This window comes from Papilio machaon, chromosome 23 (genome assembly GCF_912999745.1).
Source record: "Papilio machaon chromosome 23, ilPapMach1.1, whole genome shotgun sequence".
NCBI classification, from domain to species: Eukaryota; Metazoa; Arthropoda; class Insecta; order Lepidoptera; family Papilionidae; genus Papilio; species Papilio machaon.
Window position 1 is genome coordinate 1791998 of NC_060008.1, and position 18179 is coordinate 1810176.

Genomic DNA, 18179 nt, shown 5'->3' on the forward strand with positions numbered 1-18179 from the left:
ATAAGTGAAGAAACTGTGGATGTTGGAGCAAAAAACGCATTAAAAATGGTGGTCCTTCGAGTCCATACTTATTTTATGAGGTCAAAATGATATTTGAAATAAATATGAGTTATATATCTATGTTTCAGGCTAATTGGATCTGTCTGGGTCTGGTTATTTACATGATGTGCCATCATACAAGTGTATCAATCAAAGCCAAAGAGAATTCGAAGCTCTATAAAATTAAGTAAGTAGGCGCATTGTTTCTAGTAATTTTTAAACTTCATTTTTTTTTTTTTTTTTTCATTTTGTACTACAGTCAAAACCGTTTATGGCGACATCGTTTAGAACAACATACCGGTTAAATTGACCAAAATCAAAGGTCCTGGCTGAATGTTATATACATATCTTTCCTATTAATACCGGTCACCGGTTGTTACAACTATCGGTTTTTACGACTCAATATAGTAGTCCCTTCGATGTCGTTATAACAGATTTTGACTGTATATGTAATTGATGTCTTTCTTCTTTTTCATTTAACAAAATAGGGTTTATCGTAACTCTTATTTAACATTTAAGTTTCATAAAAATGTATGTATGTTGCAGAGTGTGGTTGAACACATCAATAGTGCTGGCGGTGCTGCTGGGCCTGACCTGGACATTCGGGGTGCTGTACCTCAACGAGCAGACTGTGGCGATGGCCTACGCCTTCACCATCCTCAACTCATTCCAAGGACTCTTTATATTCGTGTTTCACTGCTTGTTGAATGAAATCGTAAGTATCCTTTATTACTCTTCATTTGTACATCTTGCGAACATAATATAAATAATAATAAGTAAAATTGCTATGACGTTCTTATGATGAAGGTAAACATCGTGATGCAACCTGCACATATCGAACGTATTTCGGATGCGGATTTGAACCCAGGACCTGCAGATTGCAAGTCAAATGCTTGACCCCTGAGCCACCGATGCTCTTTACATATTAAAAACTCAAATTAGTGTACTTGTTAATATCAATTTAAAGGTTTATTTTAATCCAGTTCCAGAAGGAATGTGCCCGACTCGGGCGGCGGCACCCCTGGCTGTCGTGTTGTGTGCAGTTCGCGGCACCTTCACAGCCGCAGCACTTGCCCGCCACCGGCTCCTCCTCCAACCACGTGGACACGCGACCTGGCTCCGTGAAGAGTCGCCGCTACCACCAGAGTACACCTGCTGATGAGGACGTCGTCGACCCACGAGATGTTACAGTAAGATCAACTAGTTCTTTATCTCTAACATTTAAGCTAGTATTAAGAATAAATCCAGTATACTAATAGTAATAAATGGTCTTTGTTACTTGTGTTAAGAATAGTCTTAACAACATTTTTTCGATTGTTCTTGGTATTTGAATTTTTTAATTTGTCATTTGGTAGTTCATAAAAATATAACTGAACGTCGTTAAATGTAAAATGTGGTTTTTTAAGCGCAAAAACTTCAAACTTGAAATATCGATAGGGCATTACCTAGTCCAAATAGCAAAAAATAAAATTGTATTTTTACAAAAAATTATTTCAAACTATAAATTCGTTATTTTAATTTTAAGTTTTGAAAGAAAAAATGTGTTAGGTTTAGAGGGTCTTGCATAATATACCGGTGGTGGGTAAACATCTTCCCAACATTTATCATGCTTATTAACTTGTATATCGCTTTTGAATCATTCAATATTATTTAGAAATTATTATGCAATTAGAGTTACTGAACCTATCAGCCATCAGGTTTAAATGATAGAGCTTTAATAAGACAATCTGCTCTTTGACTAACATCCGACATAGTTTTAATAAAAAGGTTTAACTTATGTTGTATTATTTAAGCCCATTATTATGCCCAATTATTTAAGCCTAAGCTGATCCAGGTGTTTATTTATTTGAATAAGTCGAGTGATTGGACACAAAAATTGCGTTTGAACAGAGCTCAACAAACACTTCGGTAGCCGTATCGACAACCAACAACCTCGTCATCAACACCCTTAACGTTGTTGTCAACAACAACAACCACAACAACAACAACGTCATTAACAACGCGGCGGTGGCCTCTCTCGCCGCCGCGGCAGCCGCTCACAACTATCATCCCCATAGAAATCGAAGAAATTCCCAAGAGAATCAAAGTTTCAGTCCTTCCTCCAACTTTGGTCCCACTCTCAATGCCACGGGGGCTAATTTCGCTCATAATATCCCCGAAAGAGAACCACCCGCCGCCATGACACACTTACGAGGTCCACTCAACCAGGGTAGCGGGAGATACCCACCAGGATACCGACAAAATGTCCAACAAGGTACGTGTCGCATTAATTGAGATAGGATTGCTATCAAAATAAGATTCGTTTAAATACCACCAAAAATACACCACTCAAGCTTTTTTATCAATGTAACCAATTGGTCTTCAACAGCTCAATTTATTTGTCTATTTTTTTTAACATTGTTTTGTGTCTTTTCGCCGTGTAACTAACAGTCTTTAAATGAATTTATTTAATTTTAAATGTTTATTTTGAAGTCTAGGTCATTAGTAATTTGCTAAGTACAACATAATCTAAGTACTTTAGTAAAGAAGTCTTTTATGTATCGCTCTAAGCGATTGATATTGTTTTTTTTTCTTACGGTAAGTTGTCTTTTTTTATTTTATCTTCAATAATTAACAATTTTAACGCTTTTACTTCCTTTACTACTAACATATCTGGGTACTTTCAACTTAGTGGTGTGGTGGTTAAAAAGTAATATTGCATTCTATGGACTAAATGTTCTGACTCATAACATTAAACATTGCAATAGTTATCCTATCTCTAATTAATGTGATGCGTATATAGTAGTCAATTTTCTAAATTATCAACATTTCTCCTGTGACCTCTTTTTTAAACACTTTTCAGGTTGTCGATGGTTGGGTCTGTCTTAGTTGAGTCTATTAATAGACATATTTAAGTAGATATATGTATATTCTAATAATTCTATTAGTATATATATTAAGTTATCAAGTATAAAACTGTAACCCTTTATAGTAATACATTATATTGACCATAGATATTTTATCAGTAACTATTAATTTCATGTCAATCAATTACTATATATTAGTGCCTACCTTTCGAAATTCAGCATTGAATAGATTCTCTAAAGTTAGACCAAAAACTTTTAGGTTGTAACTATATTTTTACCTACGAACAGAGCTACAACATACAACCGGAGTCATCAAGATGGAATATCAGGCCGACAGCGCCTATATACGTACCAAATGACGACGCAAGATCTGTCCGGGTGGCAACACCACAAATACCGCACAGCTCCTCGCACACGCAGAGCATAGCCTCAATGCATAGCTACAGGAATAATATAGAAGTGCCCAACGATTACCAGAATGTAAGATCGCGGTCGCCATCTTGTTTCTCTAACAAAATGGCGGCCTCGATTGGCGCCAACGAGTGGGCGCTAATGGCCAACACGATCGGGGGCAATGTGTGGAAGGTGAGGGAGGGCTTGCTTGTGTGGACACTACTAGAGTGATTTAGACGCTTTAGTGAGATCTCTCATAGATAGAAAATTAAATGGCCAAATTTAGTACGTCAATAGACATTAAACAAAATGGAGATATCTAATTTGTAGCTTACCTATAATAGTTTATCAAATTATATACGACACTAGTAACGCTTATAAGCAGATTTTAATTACTTGTAATTGTATGGAAGTTGAAACATGATTTTTAAAGTCTGTAATCCTCACTTTTTTTATAGGAAATCTTAATAATTGTGTGATTTAAAAATGTATACCACAGATAGGAAAACGTTATTATATTATATTCATAAAATGACTAGCTGTTGCCCGCGAATCCGTCCGCGCGGAATTAAAAAAAACATAATAATTAGCCTATGTGTTCTGTGAACTACACATATGCCAAGTTTTATCGAAATCCGTTGAGCCGATCTGGAGATACCTTCAAACAAACATCCATCCAAACATTCGCATTTATAACATTAGTAAGATAAGATGTATTTTCTATCAAATATTTTTTAGTTATAAACATAATTACAGATTATTATTATTATATACTTTCTTGTTTATCATAGGTGGTGGCTATTTACATATAGTATATTACGAATAGAGATCTTACTAAAGTGTATATAAAGTTCATAATTGCATGAAAACTAATCATAGTGTTATTTTGCATGAATCATTTCTGAATTGCACTTTAATGTACATACTAGCCCATCCCACATCTTTCTTTTTAACTCTTCATTTCATAGTTTTCAAAATACAAATAGATGCTGTTAGCATGATCAGAGGAACGATAAAAGTTTTTCATAGTTAAATTGTTATTTTTTAATTAAATTGTATTAATAATCTCAAATAATCGAGATTTTATTTACCGCACCTTCTTAGCTATAATTAATGTACCGATTGGGCCTAAATGAAGTCCCTCGATACTTTATTGACTATCATCAGTAAAAACAATTAAGAGACATAAATCTGTGCTCAAATCGACGCACTTTTCAAAGTGTTTAAACATAACACGTCACTTTATAAATGAATTCATTTGATTTGTGATTTGCCTAGGAAAAACGGGCGAAATTCTCGATTTTAGGGCCTAGCACAACGATTTGAGATAAAATTCCGTAACGTCATCAAAAAATTTTTATTACAATTATTGCATATAATGTACTTTACGCCCGGTTTCTACTAGGCGTAAAGTACACTAACAAATCTCTTATAAATTTAGACATGTTTTATTGATGGTTACGAAGGCGTGTGTAGCAAATATTCGTGCTAAGTTAGCTGTCGGTTATTTGACATTTTTTATTGTTACATTTTTATGTAAAAATAAGAATGATAGTAAATTATTTTTAAAAATTATCATTCGCTTTAGAATGTATGTATTTCTGTCTCACTTTAAACAATGACATATGAATTGAGCTGTTTCATTCATTTTAGATGTGCGTGCATTTTTTTTTTTTTGTAATAACATTATCTTTTTTATTAAGGCACGTTCGATCACAACATCAAATAATTTACACATAAAATTGTAACCTAACCTATTTTGATACTTTTAAAAATAATCGCCTATCTTTTCTAAAAAAAAAATTACACGAAATTATATTTTAACGTTAGAATATGGAAAATTGAATAACGAAAATAGTTGTGATCGAACTAATTTCCACGAGTTCTTTAGAAAAATCGAATGTAATTATAATTTAATTTTCAGAACACTTCTTCTAAACACCACGCGGGGAACACATCGACTCTCCCGCACCACGACACACTAACACGCCAACTGCAGCAAAACCATATCCATAGCCCGTACGAGTGCGAGGCCCCTCTCGCCCCGATCGCCCCGGCCTCTCCCCGGCACATCAAAGACGAGGAGAGCCCCCTCCACCACCCACAAGGGTACAACACCACGAGAAGCTACAACCAGGATTTCAGGAACCCACACGTCTACATGTCCCAGCACTCTCCCGGCAGCCAGGAGATGATCTTCCGCAAGCACTACAAGGACGACCGACGTAAACATCATCACGGCAGTCAAAGTGTTAACCACACATACTCAGAAATAGCCTCCCAACAAGGTCGCATGTACCGGCGCGGCTCCGAGCAGGAGTTCAGAGTGATACAGGACGACCCCGTCTACGAAGAGATTGAAAGAAACGAGACTCTGATGTCTGACATGTCGGACGATAATTCCGGACCCGACAACTGCCGGCAGAACCCGGGGCACCACGGTTCGTCATCTTCCAAGTTCTTCGGAGACCATCGGCCTCTGATATCGTACAGTCCTGGAGATAGACATCATCATGAGCAGGAGCATTACGGGAAGTACGGGAAGTGGGATACTTTGGATAGGGCGTACGATAGACATGCGTACGAGAGCGGGAGACTGGCCCACACGTACCATCAGCCTCAGGAGAACAATATGAGGGCGCTGGCGGCGGTGCTCAACGGAGAGAACAACGTCGTATGTCATCTGGAGCCTCACAACTCCTACGACGTGTACCAGCCGCAGTCCGGAAACCCGCGGACCGTCTCACAACCTAGTTTTTGAATCTCACGCGAAATGACCTCATAATTTGATATTTCGCGCTTTTAAAGACTTTGTACAGATATCTCGAGTTTTTCTATGGACGTAGAATCGTCTTAGTGGACAGGTTTTTAAGTGATAGCATTTTATGTAGAAACTTGCCATAATGTGGACTTTGAAATATTTATATTTATAGACGGTTAGATGTAAAACTTAACATAAAATCACTTTCTCCACTGTGATCCTATTTAAAATAACGGCTCAAGTTTCAGTGTTTGCGACGTTATTCTGCGAATGTTGTAATAGCAATTTTGTATATAATTAGAGTTTAGTGTTCTAGTGAATGTACTTCCGGTGTGACCTTACTATTTCTACTGAAAAACTTTTCGGTTTCGTTCGGACGGAGAATTAAACAATAAGATACCTTTATAGAACAACTTAGCGCATTTTACTTGTACAAGTGTGAAGTGTTACAACAAATTATAACACTCGTTATAGCCAAAATATTTATATTTTTCTAATTCCTAACATGATTTTGAAATTAAATTTAAATTTGTTATCATATACAAATATTACATAATTTTAATGTTTTAAATATTATTTGGTAACTAAAAGATTAAGAGTTTTTGTTTTTTAAATGTATTATTTACAATATCACAAAATTAATGAACTTGTAAAAAAATTTATAAAAAAAATCAAAAAAACTGTTTTGTACGTGTGAGATATGACCTTTCTATACATATTCACTCGTTCAGTCATTCATTTGGTGCACATAAAGGTCTCCATAATGTTTAACTCTCCGTTACTTACGACATTTCCACAGTGTATTGCATTTCTCGTTATCGTAGTTTTTAATGATCTGTGATGTATCATTTATTGCTTTAGATTAGACCTTTGTTCGTGCTCTTGTACACTGCCATAAAAACCTACGCTGGGCACATCCCTCGCTAACCTACTCGGTTATGAGCCCCTCAGTTAAGGGCCCCTTGGTATAGGGCCCCTTGGCATAGGGCCCCTGGGCATAGGGCCCATGGGCATAGGGCCCCTTGGATAAGGGCCCCTTGGATAAGGGCCCCGCGGTTAAGGGCCCTAAGGTTAAGGGGCCCTTGGTTAAGGGCTACTCAGCTGTGGGCTTTTCTTTTTACCTTGGAAACGTTTAAAAGAAATCCATCCAACCTATTATAGACTGACACTCCTTGATGTTGTGCACTTTCCTGTACTTTAGAACTTAGCGTTTAAAAAGTTTTACTTAAAAAATATATGAATAAAAAAAAAGATCCGATATTATTTCTACATAAAGTGGATTTAATTTTAATGAAATGAACGGATAAACTGTTAATTTTCTACTTAACTCTTTAACTAGTTGATGTATACAATTGTAACAAAAAAATTAACTTATAAACCTCTTTTTGATTTTGTATACAGTTGAATAACCTCATTTTGTATATTAAAATAGGTAAAAGGTAATTTGAAAAAAAAAAACGTTTCTGTCAATAATGAGTAAAAAATGTATTAATTTTAATGTATTTTCTTTAACCAACAGCTTGATGTTTTTGTAGACATAATGTAATACTAAAGTTTTTTGTAAATTTGAGGTTATGTAGGGGATATTTTTTTTTGTGATAAACTTTATTTTCCAGAAAGAGCCTTACAAATAAATATTAAGGAATTGTTTCTTAGAATTGATGAAAGTACAATAAATTCAATTTGTTTTCTTGTACGTTTTTGGATCGTCAAAGCAATATAATTAGACTGGAATGTTTAAAAAAATATTAACCATTTTATTTTATTTATGAATTAAATAAATGAAATCGGTTCTATGTGACCAGAACTTATTATATACCTTTAATGATAAGGTAGAAAAAATAAAAAAAAAATATCGTGGGACGGTTATTTTTTGTAATTGGTAATAAACTAGTCTGACATTTTTTTCCCACTTTCTAAATATGTAATTTGTATATTTACGTGTCACGTGTATTTATGTTACATAATGTTTTTCTTTTTAAGTTTTGATTGTATTTTTTAAAAGAGCGTTGACGAAGTTTATCAGTGTAAAGTGTAGGAAAAACAAAATGTGTAAATAATTTAAAGTTTATATATAAATAAAGAGTGGCTGTTCTCAGAGGACCGCCGCAAATTGAATTTGTTTGTTGTTTTTTTCTTTCATTTGATATTTTAGATAAATATGACGGAAAAAAGAAAAAATTTATAACAATTGTTCTCATGTTCAATCATATTCTTTTTTTTAAATTTATTTGTCTTTTTAAAAATATTTCAACAGTGGAAAACAAAAACAAAAATACGATTTGAAAATTTATTTCATACACCTTAATGACATGTGAATGTTAGTTAAAAAATTTTGACAATCATCGAGAATGTAGTAAGAGAACAAATTCACTTAATTCTAAAAAAAATTTTGTATAAATCTTTATAAAAATTGACATCCAAAAGCAAAGGGAGATCTTTGTAAAGGCACACGAAAAAAAACAGTTGCCCAAAAATGAGATCTAATTTTTGAAAATTCTATATCGACGAAAATTTTTCTAAACCTTAAATTACGAAACATTAAAAAAAAACATTTAAATCACTTCCAAATAATACGTTATTTATTCCTAACATAAAATAATGGGTAGGTACAGAGTCGATTATTCTTGGATTTTTAAATTAAAAGACTTTAAGCACTACCCGCTAAAAGAACTTAAAAAAAATTGTCCTTTAAAGGTATTTTTCAAGATTTTTTTTCTTTTACAAACATTGAATAATTTTGAACGAGATCCAAAAAAATTTCTAAAGAGAAATCTCACAAGTACGATGTTAATAAGAAATTCATTTTATAACATAAAATCTAACTAGCCACTTAAAATATATTTGAAAACGTTGAATCTGGTTATCTTACAACTGCAAGAAAGTACTGAGAAAAAAACAATTTAAAAGTCACAAATGCATTTTTTTTTCTTAGGCACAAATAAAAATATTGTAACTTCAAAAATGCAAAAAACATTTGACTATAAAATCAAAATTACCTTTAAAAATGTAGTGTTACTGTCATAGAAAAATTACATTTTCAGATAAAAAAGTACATTTACCTGCGCCATATTTTACATCATAGCTCTGAAATAAAAAACTTTACCTCTCTTTTAAGGCTGACAAATAATAAAGATTTAAATCTATGGATAAAACAATATATGAACGTAGAGCTAAAAAAAATCTAGATTGTATCTAATTAATTGTTCTTTTGCGGCAATTTGCCAAATGTTTGCAAAACAAAGGCTTATTAATATTAATGAAGTTTGTTACAAGAATGCTTTTGTTCCAGTCCTGTTTAATTATTCAAAACAACCAAGTTGATACGAAAATGATATGGTGTAAAAAATCTTCTTTTATAGCAATTCTATGCTGTCAAAAAATCGGCTACTTTATAAGCAATATTACGGCAAACATATCAATTGGCTAAAAATAATATTATTATATAAATAAAAGACTAACATTAATTAAAATAAAAAGATTATTTGTGCCTACGAAAGTTATGATAACTTATTTATAACATTATTACAGTTTGTCTAGACTTTTAGAATTTAAGACTTAATAGTAAAACTATAAATGCCATTTTGAGATACGATTCGTTTTAGTTGGATCGTTTTAAAAGCGAAACACATTTGTTATTGTTGCATAAAAAGATTGACAGTGCATCGAGTCAAGTTTGATTTCATTTTTATCGCCGGCACAATGAAGTCAGAGGTCAATTACCTATTAAAGGAGAATTTATTGATTTAAAATACTTATATGTACTTTATATTGAATTACTAATGAGTTATTTAGCTTGATATAAATATAAATGGATATTTTACGGCTAAACATAGCAACACTGTACAAATTAAATTTACTTAAACATAGATAGTTAAAAAAAATATATAAGTATTATGAAATTACTGTGACCTCTGAAATCTAACGATGCGTAAAAAGAAACTGAAAATTATGGGTAAGGTATTGAAATAGTAAATAAGTACCTTACATTGAAGTGAAGGGATAAATTATATTGTCATAACCTTAAAATACCACTTATTCTGTAAATTTTAAACAGTCGTACAACTTATCGATTGTCTTAAAACTACAGAATTAGGGTTGTTTATATCTAAATTTATAAAATGTTTAAAATATACACTCACGGCACACATCACTAGGGTTCGCAGTCTTCAGCTAAACATTAGCAATACACAACACTACGCTTCAAATGGCTAACACCGTTATCGCCGAAACTTTACATATATTTTATTCTTTTTAACCGACTAATAACTCAAATTACGTGTACAAATTATTTTTTTGTTCATTTAATAAAAATAGATGAAAATAATACCATTAAATTAAAAAAAAAAGTCGCCAAATAATCGCAATTTTTGGAATTGAGGTTATGTCACTTTTAGCGCCTAAAGTCAACCATTTTGTTTTTGACAAACTGGACAGACTACACATAAAAATAAATAATCTCGTAATTAGGTACACTGACAGATACGGAATTTGTTTTAATTTTTTTTTTTAATCTTAGCCACTTGAAGCAATTTATGTAGAGGTGCTATGAGCATCCACAGCTTTCGACGACCATGCCAGGTATCGTACCATAGATTATGTTAAGATCGTCATCGAAATATAACATAGATATGCTGCTCATCTTGCGAGGGGCACAGCAAGGTCCACCGCTGCCTTGAGGCGTTACTAAATGGACTAAATGTGTATGCGGATACTTTTGAAGAAAACTGTAAGGGCATTCACCACTGCAATAATTAGCATCATACTGCTTAGGAGCTATTATCCAGTCCCACCCGAACTCCTCGAAGTTAACCGACAATGGATATCGACAGCAACGGACTTCTTTAGAATTCTCTGTGCAATCCATGCCAATCGTTCTTCTCGTCCGTTTGTGTGAATTGTCTCTAAGACTTACTTCTATATATGGCATCTGTAACAAATAAAAATGTTAATTAGTGATTGTGAAATATCAGAGATCACCACGAATATTTGCCATATGCGTTTTAGTAACGTCATCGACAATATATGAGTTCAAATCTAATACAAATTTTGTCGCTAACTTTACGATAACGTTCCCAAGAATATTCATGCTAGACCCCCCAGATCATTTTTTAAGATTGCAATTTTTAGGTTTATTTTAAACCCAGATTAAAAAATTTAATTAAAAATACCGTAAATTAACAAAATTGATTCGAGATGACATATAGATTTTGCTAGTTAGAAAGCTATATTCTATATGGTTAATAGTTATTGTACATAATTTTTTCAATCAAATCAGAATCTGGCAATCTTACGAGGTATTTTGATCCATGATCCCGGTTATACAAATTTTAAACAACAATTTGATAACATAATCACGTTTAATTATAACTTTAGCAAGAAATTTATGCGATTGCTATATCAAAAGAACAGCGTACGATACGATGTACTCATACAACAATATTTATGTAAGAAAAACTACTATCTCTCGTTTATAGATGAAAATATGGGTTGAAATGTGACAAAAGTTAAAAAAAACAAAAAATACTGGCAGTTACGCAAATTAAAAATGTCCGTATATTACTGAGAAGACGGAAAGAGTCACAGTTAATAGTTAATACTAGTAATAAATTACTTACCAAAGCATTATTTGATTCAGAGCTCGGATGTGGTACCACCAAGCTCACCCTATTCTTCGAGTCTTGTACTCTCACAACTATTGCTAGGTTCTCCCTTGGCAGCCTGAAGAATTCCGCCACCATATTGGTCACATTCAGCTTGACCCATCTTCCAATTTTCAGTTCTTTCCTGGACATCTTTATTGAGGTCTCCATGTAAGGCACAGAAGCTTTACTACCTTGACTGTTTCTCGTAACCCTATTCACTTGTAACCCTATTGAGAAGAATTCCTCTGGACCCAAGGTCACGTTCAGCCTCTGCTCCAACTCCTGGACGTGGATGTTGAGGAACGCCTCGTCTACTTCATTCTGTAGAACCTTACTTGTGAACCTGAAGTTGATTACTTTCAGACCTTTGAAGTGACTGTGGCGCCGCGTATCTGAGAATGCAAATTGAGATTTAAAATAGATTAAAAAAATAAAGACTAAGAAAAAAAGATAATAACAGATTTTTTAATCAAAAACATGAAAGAAAAACGAAATTATTTTAATAATAATAAAATAAAATTCAATAGCGTGAATGTAGAGCCAGGTTCAAACAGAAACACTTTAATGTATCCTGAAAATTCATCAAACAACGTGATAATTTGTGTGAAAATAATTAAAAAATAAACAAAATGTTGCGCATTCCGTGTTCAAATATAACGCTAGTTGTTGCTAGTTGCTATCGGGAAGTGCGTAGATGCGTCTTGACCGTGACCTAAATATACTAAACGACACTTATTCACGAACTGATAGCGATTTAGCGAACGATTCGCCGAAAAAAAAGCATCAATATAAAATTTAACACAGAACGAAAAATACATAGCATTTTATAACCTCAAAATTCACCGAAAGCTCAATTATTTATTAAATTACGATGTTCGAAATTAAAATTATGAAACATTAAAATAATCTTTTCTACAATTTTAAAATATTACGAGTATGTTGTTGCTTTAAAATCTAACAATAATCTTAAATTTGCAACAATATTATTTCTGACAAAATATTAATACTTGTTAGTAAAATTTTTTTTTTTGTAACTTCATATTGCAAAGTATTTCATATTTTACTATTTTAATAACACCATGATAAACATTTACATCACCTTTCTTGCTTCGGAAACAAAGTAACTCTAAGCCGCCACTTAGAGCACTAAATTTCCCACAGAAATACAACCTTTCATACATACCATGAATGCTACTAAAATAGGAAAATTTAAAATACCTCAAATGCCAACCTAAACCATTTTTTATAAAAAAAAAACTTGTCTATGAATACATCAAGAAAATAAGCTTATGTTTTTTGCGTGCAACGAAACGTCTTTTCAGAACATAAAAGTATCACTTAGGAAAGTGTGCAAGTGTAAATTGTTTTTTTATATCTATAAAATGTTGCCAAATTGTTGGATATAATTTATACTCATTGCAGTGGCCGAAAAAAAAGTTGACATGTGCCAAAAATACTAATTGTACACGTGCAATGTGTCTAAATTTAAACAAACTAATGTGTTGAAAGTTTTTTCCGTATCACGAATTCAAATAATAATTTAGTGACAATTTGCTTTAAGACAGATTATAAATAATTTAACAATGTTTCCCGCCAATTATCAATGACAAATAAAATATTAAACTTGATATAAAACTTTTGTTTTAGTAATTTGTAAAACATCACACATATTTTTTTATTCTTAATTAATTTATTTAATATAAATTCTTAATTTAAATTAGATTAATACTAAATGTAATCAATAATTTTAACATGTGTGAACACTAATTAAATAATACGAAGATGTTTGACACAAGTGATCAATTATCGTAGATCCCCCGCTGACATTATCTGCAAAGAAGAAAAAACTGAATTAGTTATGCAAAAGTTCAAAGTACAGTTAATTAGTTTTAATTAGTGCCAGCGACTTTGTCAGCGAATTAAAAAAACAATAGGAGTATACTATACTTTATTCAAGACTGATTTGTAGAACAGTTGTGGAGTTATCGAATCAATTTGAAAAATTAACATCAACATACATAATTTCGTTATTCTAGAAAGCCTATGTGTTCTTATAGGCCTATCTGTGACTATGTTCTATATCTGTGCCAAATTTAATCGAGATCCGATAAGCCGTTTTGCAGATTCATAGTAACAAACATCCATCCATCCAAACTTTAGCCTTTATAATGTTAGTATGAGTATGAAGTAAGATTAGATGTTTTTGGACTGCAATGTGTTTGACAGAGTTGTTAATAATTTTAACGTTAACCGCGAATTGTCTGTCGTTGCATATGATATGAACATTATAGTTATCTCTGTTTTATTTAAAGAGTTTAAAAGGGATGGATATACTGGTAATACAAGTCTTAAAGACAATTGTGAGACACCATAAGAAATTGCAGTACTTTTTTGTTAGCGTTATAAAATCTTGTATCATATATGAATTAATCTCGATGAAATGTTGAAAATATGTGTAATTTGGATCAACTTAAATTATATTTTTATTGACTTTATTATTTATGACAAATTAAATAATATTTAAATCACATTAAACAGATATGACTGTACGAATTATGCACACGCTAGTGTAATATAAAAATTAACTGTCGCCCGCGACTCCGTTCGCACGGAAATAAAAAATAATAATAATTAGTCTATAATAACTTCAGCGAGATCCGTTGACCTGTTCTCAAGATACCTTCTAACAAACATCTATACATACGTCCAAACATTCGCATTTATAATATTAGTAAGATTTAAAAACACATTTGCCATAATCTAGGGAATTCCAAATATTGTAACAACTCTTCGTACCGGCCTCAGGTGTTCGTTTAAAAATAACAAGTTGGTTCATCCAACTCCGAAGGTCAACACCCACCTGTATGAAGTAATTTCTTTTTCTTAAACTATTAAGAAAATCCTACTGATCCTAATTTATCAGAAATAATTTGACAGCGTGTGTACATATCTTTCGTCGACTGTTTACAATTGAGTAAGTCGAGTTACAATCCAGAAGGCATATCTGGTTATTGTACAAGTATCAAATTTAGATTTATTTTTTTTTGTAACTAAAAGAAATATGCAATCATTCGGAGTTTTTTTTTCGGTGCATTTTTATATTTTCAGTCGCTGACGTGTACTTGGATCAATTGTAATTGGAAATTGTATTGATTGACTAGAGAAATTCGATATAGATTTTTTTAATTCCATGCAGACTAAGACGAGCCCTAATATAATAATCGAGAGATTTATTTCCGAGTGAATCAGTAAACACAATTATGATTCATTGCACATTGTCGTGGTAAACAAGAATTGTCACTTGCTCTGGATCATTCCAGAATATTCCTACACTTTATATGCGTTTTAGAAAGTTGTTACATCATCAAAAGAAATAGAAATCGCACTAAAAGAAAATAATACAAATACGACCCTGTCAATGATTTCTCTTTTATATGTAAATAAGTTTGGTTAATTTAATGTCATTTGCGACATACTTCATTTACGTTGCCTATCATTAAGAACAGAAAAGGTTTTTTTTTAGAAAATGTTAAATTTAAAGACCACAAATCAACTGGAATCATTTTTTTGTATTTGTATTTAATAGTTATTATAAAGGAAGTTTGTAGGCTTAACTTCATGCTACGAGCATCACGCTACGCGGCGTAGCCTTCGCTCCGGGCACGTAAAAGGAAACGAGTCATCTATACTAATTACATCTTACTAATAATATTATAAATGCGAAAGTTTAGATGGATGGATGGATGTTTGAAGGTATCTCGGGAACGGCTTAACGGATCTTGATGAAATTTGGCACACTTGTAGAACATAGTCTGGAAAAACACATAGGCTACTTTTTAGGTTCTTTAAAGCCGCGCGGACGGAGTCGCGGGCGACAGCTAGTATATTATAAAGAGGTAAGTTTATATTGCTTGTTTGTTTGCATTGAATATGCTGTAAAAGTACTGAACCGATTAAAAAAAATCACTGTTGGGAAGCTAGCCTATTTACCGTTGACATATGCTATATTTATTACTAGATTATTTTTTAATTCCGAGAGGACGAAGTCGCGGTCTACTGCTAGTACTAAATATTATGTCAACGTTCTTTAAAAAATTGTGAAGGAGAAGCAATAAAAGTATGCTTTGATCTTGTAAGAATTCTTTGTTTATTGTAAAGAATCAAGTGTATATAATATCTTTACATTGCTAATCCTACGTTTACAAATGAAAAAAAATACCAAATGGACATGACCTACGCACACAATAACGATATGCGAAGGTAGGTTATTTCGGCGGAGTTATCATCGCTTATGACATCATAGTGTCCAACAACAGTTAAACCTGTAGCACACAGATTTGAAAGCAAAAACGAAGCGCTATACGAACAGGAAAAAACGAATAAACACAAACAAATCGAAAAACTTGTTCCATAATAGATTGCACGAATACTAAACGTATCTACACCGATAATACGGCTCAAATACGTGAAAAAATTATATCAAATATAGCTTCGCTTCGGTTCAGGTTCGCTTTTACAACGGTGTGCTCCAAGTCTTTGTTTGTTTACGTATTTTATAAATGCATCCATATCCTCAATGTGTGTTTGTTTCGCGCCTTCGCGATCTCTCCAGTCTATGGACGATTGATTTTCTTTGTTGATATCGTAATTGGTCAGCTGGTTGCGACATAATAGTGCCCTTTCTTCCTCAATAATGAATCATTCGAAAATATTGTTTATTTCAAGTTGTTATTTATTTTTTATAGTAAAAGGTGGCAAACAAGTAAACACTACATAATTTTGCTTAAATAGCGAAGCGACTGCTGCTCATACAAATCAACACGTTAAAAGGTTGAAGATGCATTGCCTAACTTTTATGAACAGAGGAGTAGACGCACAGGAGGATATATCTTTCCCACTCAAAATATCCCCCTTCCCCTTTGCATCGTTTTCTTATACGATGTTGTTGGGAAGCAAAAGTTGACTAGAAATAGTCTTTGTCACACTCATCATACGAAACGGGGAAATACTTCCAATTCACGCTTGCTTCGTGCTAAAATTCATATTCCGCTACGCTTAACATATTTGTTACTTCCCACAGCGGACGAGATGTGACGTCAAAACGACCCAATCTTCAGCTCCCCTGAGTCGTTATCCGTCACTCAATGTCCACGACGGCCTTGCGTTTCTTTCCTCGTATATCTCTTAATAAAATTCTTTCCGAATGTACGATGAGCTCAATTTATTTTCAGATTGGATAAAAAATAGTGTTATTCTGTACATAACCTAGATATTTCGCATTCTGAATTTTTTCGTAAGACAAATTGATATTTATAACGAATGAACATCCGTAAATTACATCAAATATATTCTAAACTAGCTTTTACCCGCGACTCCGTCCGGGTGGAATAAAAAATAGAAAACGGGGTAAACGATCCAGCAGTTCCGAAGATTACTTGACAGACAGACAGACAGAAAAAATATAAAATTTGTTTTTCGTACGAAATATGTTTTTTTCTTGATATTATTTACAGATATTTCAAAATGAATTGTGTGTAGACGAACTTTTTTGCATATCTGAGTTATTTTTAATTAATGTATTTAATCCATTTACTGCAAATTTTACAGATCTAAGAATTTTAATAGCAATTGAAAAATCTAATCTATTTTTTGATTGATACTATATTTAACTTCATATCTCGCAAAGTATTAAATAAACTACGAAACGATTTTTCGGATCGATCATTACGTTGAAACTTAATGAGAAAAAAAATATCTTGATAGTCCCCAAAATTATTTAGTTTCTTAATTGATAAATTCGCGGGGAAAAACCGTGTAGTTACATATTTTACTATTTGGCTTCAATACAGTTGGGTTATATTTTTCGAGGACATCCAAATATGTTTATAAATGGAACCTATACTCATTGAACAAAATTTAAGTGTTAAATTCATATTCTTTCCGTTTGTTTTATTTTTAGCCGACTTCAAAAAGAAGGAGGTTATTAAACTAGCTTTTACCCGCGACTCCGTCCGCGCGGAATAAAAAAATAGAAAACGGGATAAAAATTATCCTATGTCCGAAACCTGGTTCTAAGCTACCTGCCCACCAATTTTCAGTCAAATCGATTCAGCCGTTCTTAAGTTATAAATAGTGTAACTAACACGACTTTCTTTTATATATATAAGATTATTCAAAGAGTAAAACGGTTTATTTTCAAATAGTTACTTGTTTACGATAAGTAAATCCAATGGATATCTCGTTAGACAAAATTAAAAGATAAAACTGCACTCTACTGTTCCCGACGGAAGCGGTAGCAATGTTTTCCTAATTTATTCCAATGGTTAAAAGCTAAATATAATCTTACTAATATTATAAATGCGAATGTTTAGATGTATGGATGGATAAATGTTTGAATGTATCTCCAGAACGTCTGCATGGATCTTTCTGAAATTTGGCATTGATGTAGAACATAGTCTGGAATAACACATAGGCTACTAATTAAGTTTATTTTAA

The 18179-nt window shown here is 32.7% G+C and overlaps 2 protein-coding genes across 5 annotated transcripts in view; one reads left to right on the forward strand and one right to left on the reverse strand.

Annotated features, from left to right (window-relative positions):
- Window positions 1-6510, forward strand: part of LOC106720057 (latrophilin Cirl) — a 280776-nt gene extending 274266 nt beyond the window's left edge. For 2 of the 4 annotated variants that reach the window (XM_045683768.1, XM_045683767.1), the window contains 5 exons: window positions 129-226; window positions 586-754; window positions 1023-1229; window positions 3174-3470; window positions 5203-6510. In XM_045683768.1, the coding sequence (XP_045539724.1) occupies window positions 129-226; window positions 586-754; window positions 1023-1229; window positions 3174-3470; window positions 5203-6039 (1608 nt within the window). In that variant the 3' untranslated portion in view covers window positions 6040-6510. Of the gene's footprint in view, window positions 1-128; window positions 227-585; window positions 755-1022; window positions 1230-1929; window positions 2294-3173; window positions 3471-5202 lie in introns of all 4 variants that reach the window. The other 2 variants (XM_045683770.1, XM_045683769.1) reach the window with 2 other exon arrangements.
- Window positions 6511-9950: 3440 nt separating this feature from the next.
- Window positions 9951-13487, reverse strand: LOC106719877 (growth/differentiation factor 8; the record flags this gene model as incomplete). The annotated part of the gene is made up of 3 exons (XM_014514352.2): window positions 9951-10969; window positions 11658-12076; window positions 13478-13487. Coding segments are annotated over 3 exons (813 nt in total), but the record flags the coding sequence as incomplete, so codon positions are not given.
- Between the last annotated feature and the right edge of the window lie 4692 nt (window positions 13488-18179).